The 9,341-nt window shown below is 42.8% G+C and overlaps 1 protein-coding gene across 1 annotated transcript; it reads left to right on the plus strand.

Moving 5' to 3' along the window:
• Window positions 1–513: 513 nt before the first annotated feature.
• Window positions 514–8,487, plus strand: haao (3-hydroxyanthranilate 3,4-dioxygenase). The gene is made up of 10 exons (XM_064318220.1): window positions 514–742; window positions 1,205–1,283; window positions 2,605–2,688; window positions 3,612–3,718; window positions 5,721–5,810; window positions 6,151–6,194; window positions 7,013–7,158; window positions 7,479–7,547; window positions 7,680–7,762; window positions 8,069–8,487. The coding sequence occupies exons 1-10, from the start codon at window positions 657–659 to the stop codon at window positions 8,145–8,147; spliced, it is 867 nt and encodes a 288-aa protein (XP_064174290.1). The 5' UTR covers window positions 514–656; the 3' UTR covers window positions 8,148–8,487.
• Window positions 8,488–9,341: the final 854 nt, after the last annotated feature.

Raw genomic sequence — 9,341 nt, forward strand, 5'->3', positions numbered from 1 at the left:
AATTTGCGTTGATGTTTCCATCGTCTTTCTTTTACACGATTTATAACTTTCACTTTACCATCCCTGAATCCAAAACTGAGACTGAATCATAAAAAACTAAATAGGCACGGCTCTCCTAAAAATAATCTAAATAAAAACTAACACAGAGGGTTATAACTAAACTGAAATTTAAAAATGAATTTAGAAAATATAGTATAGAAGTAACAACTAATTTAAAAAAAACTAAACTATTATAGCAGCCTTGGCATGCATAATCCAGTAGGCTATAACTCTAGTTTACTGAAAATATGCTGATTTAAAGAATATCAGGATGACAGTTTTAAACAAATAAGGCATGACGTCAAGAATAAAATTCATATGAAGCTATAAGGTAGACTAATAAATAACAAGAATGCATTCTTTCGTGTCTTTAATACCGTGTACCGATAAACCACACGTAATCCTTAATCGAAACTAACTTTTCCAGGTTACATATAAAACAGCTTTTCGCCAATAATGGCACAGTAACTTCAAACTCCTCCCCAGTTTTGCAACTTTCTGTTCTTCTTTTGGACTTTTGCTACTTGTTACCAGGAGAACGGTAGTTCTTCGACCGGGAGACGCAAACGTCCTTAAATAAAAATAGAAATATTATTTCACAATAATTCACTGCTAAAATGGATGCGCCACTTCTGGTCAATGTCGACAAATGGATTGCTCAAAACGAAAATTCTTTCCTCCCACCTGTGTGCAACAAACTAATGTAAGTAGGATTACAAAAAAGGGTTTCTCCATAGACAGTTTAAGACAAAGTACAAGGCGTCCAATTTTTACCGTTGCCCTCGGATAACCTACGAATTAACTGACGATTTACGGTCGCGCTGCGTGACCACGTCTTATTAGAAACGCCATATCCCTATCTGACTGCGCAGTAATTTTAAAAAGCCTATATACTACATTGCTTAACTATGTGGTTATTATGTGTTCTTTCCTACAATCACGAGTATACTATCCATTCCAGTTTACTTGCATGATATTTGTTTCTTAAGAGTCGTTTCAATTTAGAGTTTGAACCCTGCTGTTATTGAGTCAGATTCAGAGTTACACCCAAGCAGTTAGTGTGAGAAATATGTGTTATAGCCTAGCCTACTGTCGCATTAATCACAGGAACAACAAACTGTGAATTATTATTATTATTATTATTATTATTATATTTTCCATTCAGGCATTTTCGCCAGTTGAACATCATGTTTGTCGGAGGCCCAAACACCAGGAAGGACTATCACATTGAGGAAGGGGAAGAGGTGAGAAATAAAATATGCTGGGCAGTGACTCCAGCTGTTCTGCTCTAAAGCAGGGGTATGTCAATTTTAGGTAACTTTGGAACGTCAAAGTCTGTGATTTCAAAGTCTGCCACAGCCCCCCTTCTCCAACTGGGCAGCCATTGTGTGTCCTAGCAGGGCAAAGTCAAAAACAGGCCCTCTGTCTACACAGTTGCCTGCTTATTTTTTTGAACAGGAGTGGGTGGAATTCTGCAAATGGTTGCAGACGATCAAAGCATTTATTCAACAAGCTTAGCATTAGGTTACATTTGCAAGTATATTCAAACTAATTCCTGTCCACTAACTTTAGCTAAGAGTCGGAAAAAGTCGTGCACAGTGAATAATAATGGGGAAAGGGGAAAATGGCAGGCGATCATTAACATGTATATCTAAAATCATTTGGCTGTATTCTTGATAGCACAATGTAATATCTTTCCTTACTCCGCAATAACGATCCACAGAATCTGTGCTGACAATCCCTCTCCATCTTCTTGTCGCATTTATCTTAATAAAATTCTCCCTTCTACAAAATAGAACGTTCAGTTTGAAATAGTTCAACAGTAAGTGCTACGAGGGAATAGAGTTCACTGCGAAGGTTCGGCTAAAAGTACCTGAGTCTCTGATGCTGGCGCGTGTCACATCACTGCCTCACAGGGGACACTGGGAGATACTCAGCAATGACTGACTAAGTCCAGATTGGATTCTCAGGCTCACAGATGTCATGGCAACTAAAATTACTGCTCACAATCTCAGCAGCAAAGAATAGGCAGTCAGAGGGAATACAGGACAGCACTCTCTGTGATCCTGATAGCAACTACATATCCCAGGGTGCCCTGTGATGACCTCCCTTCATCCGACACTGGTGTTGCATTAGCAGCTTTCACACACAGAACACGGGACATTGACATGTGCACGTCACTCCATACAGTTTGACCACTTCTAACCTCAGAGTATTACATCTTTTTATCTAAACAAGTGGCTTGTTCTCGCAACCAACACTTCTGTTATTTAGAAGGGTTGATAACATTCACACATCAAAGTGTCAGTAACTGTCGTTTGAACCAGCAGCAGTGAAGTATCACTGCAAAGTTGCTGGATTCAGTCAAAATCACCAAGTTGTCCCAAAGGAAATGATAGAATTTTATTCCTGAACAGGGTTTTCCCTCTGGATGACTTGGATTTGTATTAAATGCATTAGTCAGTGTGTTAGCCCCTGTATAAAAGGAGAATGCATGTGGCAGAGGTGGCGTGCTCATTGACATCTTTCTCTGTCCCGTCCCTTTGTTCCTCTGTTCTGGTCCAGCTCTTTTATCAGGTCCGAGGGGACATGTGTCTGAAGGTGATTGAGAACGGCAAACACAAGGATGTACCCATCCGTGAGGGGGAGGTGAGTACCGCAGCAGCTCTATTCAGACTGCTGTAACCTTGGATATAATTAACTGGGACTCTCACCTGTCTGCACAATGGCAGGCTCTGTATTCTGCACACAGCAATGCAGTGCCTATATGTGTGTGTGTGTGTATTGTGCCTATTATGATTTTTAAGTGTAAGGAAGTGTGTGTGTATATAAGAAGGTGAATGTGTCTATTTGTGTGTATGAATGTGTGGCTGCGTGCACATACATGATTAACTGTGCGTGTGAGAGTGTGTCTAAGCTGGTATATGTATGTGTATGTAGGTGTGTGTTCGTAGGTGTCTGTGCACATACGTGTACATGGCTTACATGAAAACAGATAAATTATAATACATAAACAGCCAATCCAGTATTAATTAAGTCCAAGCAAAGGTGACTCCGGTCACGTAGAGAGATGATCTTTTATTCCCACCTTTTTGACGCCATTCGCTCAGAAGTCAGAACCAAGTTTCTCAACTAGACACATGCACGCACACACGCACACGCACGCACACACACACACACACACATATGCACACGCACCCGCACCCACACGCACGCGCACTCGCACACGCACGCCCGCATGCACACACACATGCGCACGCACGCACACACGCACACACACCACACACACCCACACACACACACACAACAGCTATTTACCTGTGGTTAAACTGGATTATTATTGATGTTATTGTAAAACCATGACTTTAGTGCTTTGATATCTCAACAATGTCAGTGCAAGTGATTATAATGGTAAAAAATCTGTTTGTTGGTTGAACAAATACAGATACAAATACAAATAGTGGCATCTCCCTCTACTCCTACTGTATAAGTAGAGGTTTTTGGGCGAGAGTGCGCGTAAGCAGGTGCGAGTGTGTTTGCGTGTCATGTTTCTGTTCTTCCTGGGCGCTCAGATGTTCCTGCTCCCGGCCCGGATCCCCCACTCCCCCCAGCGGCAGGCGAACACAGTGGGGCTGGTGGTGGAGCGCCGGAGACTTCCCTCTGAGATAGACTGTCTGAGGTGCGTTTGTCTTCAGCTCGGCCTCCATTTTGTACTCTCTGCCCACTAAAGCCAGTTTAGGCTGGATCAAACTGAAATGGAACCAGCTGCAGCAGTACGTCTACGACCTGAGGAGAAGGTTAGGTGCATCTCAACCCCAGAGAGGGGGCGCTTCTGGGGCATGTAGTCTCAGAGGCCCAAACGGAATTAGTGTAGCATGAATGGTCATGCTAAATGTACACAGCAATTGTTCTGTTTTCAAGAACAGACAAAAACAAAACCACAGATTAGAAGTGATGATGAAATTCCAGGCGAAAGAGCAGCAATTGTTATATACAGCTATCATGCTAAACTTGGAAAAAGGGGAATTTTTGATCTTTAAGTTTTTTTCTCATTAAAATAAATGGAGGGCATGGAATGTTTATTTATTTTTATTTAAGGGTCATATCCATAATGTTTTATTTTTTTTTCCCAAAACATTTTTAATTCAAATGACTAATTCAGGTTGACTACACCCAGTTTCAGCCAATTTGAGGATTCCCACTCAGGCCAGATTTTCTTTGATTTGTATTAGGTTTTAAAGAGAGTGGATGGAGTCAGTGTGTCCATCTCATTTGCATAAAGTATTCACTATACAATTGAATTTGTAAGAACCCCTTCAGATACACCAAACCACTTAAGTATCTGAATAGTGAAGGAACGCGTGTAGTCCTACCTAGGGCTATTGGAATGGGATAATAATTTAATGTCATTTCAGTTATCTTATTCCAAAAATAATGTTTTAACCTTTCCTCAGTCCTAACAGTTATGCATAGAAGGAGACTGCAAGTAGTATTTCCCTAAATGGATCGCTATCTATCCTAGGTAGCAGGTGCGTACGTGCCTCTGGCTTGTGTAGCCTGCATAGATACAGTAGTGTATCTTGCTACTGCACTAGTGTATAGTCGTGTGACTTTGGGGTGCAGATATTTTGAGTTCTATGCTTGTGTTAGGACCCTGAAACTGCTAGGTGTGCAGCGGTAAGAGTCATAAAGGAATGCCAGGTTAAAGTGAATGCGGTTTGTTGACAGTCGATAAGAAGAAAGTGTGTGTAGTGAGATGACTGTACGCATACACGTAGGAGGTTGTATTGATGAGTCTACTGGAACCATTGTGCATTTCCCCTTACATATTCAAAGATCAAAGCAAAACAAGTCATCAAATGAAGACACAACGATAACAGAACAGTACATTAATGATCCTGCTTGTGCTATCTCTGCAAGCATAATCTTTGTATCTGGCTGGGCGCTGACCCATAGGTATCAGGATCTTTTGTCAGCACCCCACCACCAGACGCCAATGGCTTTCCATCAATGCAAAACATGATTACACTGTATTATGGAGAACCTGAGTTTTACATAACGCCGATCCAGTAGAATGCTTTTCAACTGAGCACTGTCTTTTCATCAGACCCTGGTGACTCCCTGTCAGCACAGTAAACAGAGTTTTCCTTTGGGCCCACTTCGCTGAACTGCCTTACAAATTCATACAGCACAGTTGCACCTGGCTCCTAAAACTTGAGTAAAACTGTCAAACTAGGCATTGCGGATAAAATATGAATCAGCAATTACATGGCCTATTTCTCCCATAAAATGTTTTTGGAAACATATTTTGATGGACTGTATAGGTGTAATATGAGAGAGTTTGTGAAGAGGCCACCATGTTGTTTTGGTTTGAAAATGCTGGACCGCAGTGCGTCTGAACCAGGCGCCGTCAGTGATCTGTCACATTAAAAGGCCAACGGGCGAATTTGTGGGCAACAACAACAAAAGTATTTAATTATGAAGTAGGCATACAAAGACATTTACAGCTAAAAAGTGTGCTCTAAAGTGTAATTACCATACTATTAAGTTAAATTAAGTTCAAAGTAAGTAGGGGACAGTAAAAGATGGGAAGGGGCAAATATGCAGCAATTACAGTAAAACAAAGCAGTACCGTATACAGCTGTGATAGCATTAAATCCGGTGTTGTGCTGTGATTGCAGGTATTATGTAGAAAACAGCACGGATGTCCTGTTCGAGCGCTGGTTCCCCTGCAAAGACCTGGGGACACAGCTGGTGCCAGTCATCAAGGAGTAAGTCATGCCCCCCTCAGAGAGGGCAGACCCCTGTTACCAGGGCTTTAGGGTCTACAGGGGAGGCGACAACCCTGGTTCTGGAGTGCCGCAGGTTTATATTCACCCAAACCCTTAATCACATAGCTGAGTTAATTATCAGGCTTAATGAAAAGCAGACGACCGCGTGCTGGCGTTCCTGAGCGTTTTACCGTGAGAGCCCTGAATGTTCCAGGCTGAAGCTACAGGTCATTTACCTAATTGCATAATCGACCGGGTCGTCTGCTGCCACTATGGAGAATGAGAGGATTGGTGATCATTAATGGAGGGGCTGATAACGGCACTCCTCTCTCTCATTCAGGTTCTTCAGCTCTGAGCAGTACCGAACAGGGAAGCCCAGCAAAGGTGAATTTCTCTTCTTCACCGCTTCCCGTGCTCCTGCCTTTTCATGTGAGAAGGTTAAGGCAGTGAATTCTGTGCAGTGTTGACCCGTTTGCTGGAGCGCTGCCAGGATGACCAGGCACTGCCAGGTGGTGTGGTGCAGCCGTGCTGCATTTCATGGTGCTATGCTACGGGGTGCTAAAATGTAACGCAGTGTTGCGGTGATATGTGATTAGTTATTGTGTTGCGTGGTAAGCACGTTTATCCAGTTTCTCAGATGTTCCTTTAATGTTATCAGTGCAGGAATTTGTTATGTGGTTCAAAAAATATCTTTGAAGGATTTTAAAAGAAGTGTGGATGTTTATTCATGTTTATTTTTTCAGAAATGTAATATTAAGTAAACCTGTTTTCAAAAACATTTTTGTCAGTAAATTCTTAAAATGCAGTAGACACGTTTCCTCCTTGATGTGTTTTCTTGACTAATGGCAACCGTCAAGAGACACGCCTGCAGACTGACAGGAATTACAAAAATAAAGTATGTTTGACGATGTTCTCCTAGTAGCGTGAACTCAAAACCAAATGACAGTTCCTCATTCTGTAGTGTTCTTGACACTTCTTGTGTTGGCCTGGATGTTATGTGATTCATTATGGGAGGCTAATGCACTGGGCAGTGGTGTATTAACCAAACACCATTTAAAAAATCAGGTTGAAATGATCTGTTCAGCAAAGCAGCCTTTCAGCCTGCCCTATGTGTAGTGCATGGCTCGGCCTCTGGCAGATGCCAGGGCCCTTCCTGTGTCAGCTTTACGGGCTGAAGCAGCGCTGCTTTGTGTCCTCCGTAGATGAGCCCCTCAGACAGCCTCCGTTTCAGCTCAACGGCATGCACGTGATGAAGCCCTTCGTCTTCAGGGAGTGGGTGGAGAAGCACCACCCGGAGCTGGCCGGAGGACGCCCCGTCAACGTGTTTGGGGCGCAGTTCGAGACAGAGGTGCCACTGGGACACGGGCAGGGGCCGTCGGGAGCCAATCAGAAACAAATTGGATTTTCCCCGTCGATAAAAAAGTCTGGGTCTGTCCCCGGCGGGTTGATCAGAGACCAGTCCGGGCGAGGCGGTATTGACGCGGGCGCTTGGCAGGGACTCAGCGCCGGTTAATGTTCTGAAACCGAGACGGGCCCAGTTCAGCGCCCGATGGATCAGATCAGAGGCAGGAAGTGAGCTGGGCTGGCCCTTCCCCTGCAGTCTGCCGTGATGTCTCTGTGCTTCACCGACACTGTTATTCAATCTCCCCTTTCCCAATTTTTTCCCAGACCGCACTCTATGGACCAGGGGAGACGGAGAAGTCCCGGCACGACACGGATATTTGGATATGGCAGCTGGTGGGTGTTGATCCCCCCCCTGACAAACACTGCGTGGATTGGTGCTTTTTTTCAGTGATACCTATTGTGTAGTGAGATATTCTGATTGATCTTTCTTGTTCGCTACATCCTTCCCGCCCCCTCCTCTCTTAGGAAGGAAGCTCTCAGGTGACAATGGACGGTCAGCCGTTCTCTCTCTCTGCAAGAGACAGCTTGCTTATCCCCGGACAAAGCGAGTGAGTGGGCGACAAAGAAGGGGTGGAGGGAGGGAAGCAGAGCCTGAGTGAATAAAGAAAGGGTTGTGTGAATGAAGGTATTAGTAAAGACGAGGAACGGAGGGCACACAGAGTACAAGAGAAGGGGGGATAGAGGGGGAGAAATTGGAAGAAGGGGAACCAGGAGGTGGCATGGCGCAAAAGGGCAAATCATGTTTATGAAACGCCACATGCAGGAGGTTCCATACGGGTCCATATACATTCTGCAGACTTGACAGGTAAAGGCCCAGTGTGAGCGGATCTGATGTGTGGGCGTGGTTTTCCCAGGTACCAGTGGCAGAGGAGCGAGGGATGCGTGGCTCTGTACGTCAGGCAGAACCCAGAGAGGAAGAGCGCCTATTTCTGACCCCGCCCCGCGTTCGGGCAGGAAGAGAGACGAGTCACTTTAATTCAAGCTTGAAAACCAAACAAAAATATACATATTATGTAATACATATTGCATAACTTTGATTATATTAATCAACTTAAATTAAAAAAATTCTGGAGCTGGGTTCTTCAGTTTTCTGTTGAAAGCAGAAATGAGAAATGTGACACATGCAATCATAACTACATCAGTGACCTAGCAAAAATTCTGGAATGTCATTAAAATGTATTTTCATAATGTAACACTATTTTAATTAACTGGAATGCTTGTGGTAGTTGTAGTTTTTAGCAAATGTCATCCATTAAAAAAAAAAGCAAAGTAATGAGCTTGCAGTCATTTATTTTGTAGAGAGTATTTCGTGAGTTTTTGGAGTATGTTCTCCCCGTGTCTGCGTGGGTTTCCTCCGGGTACTTTGGTTTCCTCCCACAGTCCAAAGACATGCAGGTAGGCCAATTGTAGACTCTAAATTGCCCATAGGTATGAGTGTGTGAGTGAGTGGTGTGTGTGACCTGTGATAGATTGGCGGCCTGTCCAGGGTCTATTCCTGCCTCTCGACCAAAGCATGCTGGGATAGGCTCCAGCACCCCCGCGTCCCTGCCCAGGATAAGCGGATATAGATAATGGATGGATGTGTATTTCAAAATGGGCATTGAATACACATGATTGTCCTATCCTTCACTGGGGCTTAGTAAATGGGGGTATCATAAACACCATCACATATGTTCCTGAGTAAAATAAAATACACAATTAGAATTCTTTTTATTTTTTCAGATTTCCAAAATGCAACTATAGTCTTATGCATGTTGCTGATTTTCCAGTGAAATATGCTTCCAGCTTTTCATCATAAATATCAACAACAAAAAAAACAAAACAAAAAAAAACGATTGCTTATTTCACTGTGGGTGATGAATAAAGATTTCCCATCTGTCCGAGTGAAAAAAAAATTAAAATTTAGAATTTTTAACATTTTGGACATAAGCCTATAGCCTTATGTATTTTTCTCATTTTCCTTTGAGATCAATTTTTGATCATAAATATCTTAAATGATATTATTATTCATTTTTTAACAATGGGGGTTTATAAACATGATTACCTGTCTTCCTTTATTAAAAAGTAAATAAATATTTAGAATTTTTGTATTTTTCACATTTTGGATGTATGCCTTAAGTATTTTTC

This window comes from Anguilla rostrata, chromosome 18 (assembly GCF_018555375.3).
Source record: "Anguilla rostrata isolate EN2019 chromosome 18, ASM1855537v3, whole genome shotgun sequence".
NCBI classification, from domain to species: Eukaryota; Metazoa; Chordata; class Actinopteri; order Anguilliformes; family Anguillidae; genus Anguilla; species Anguilla rostrata.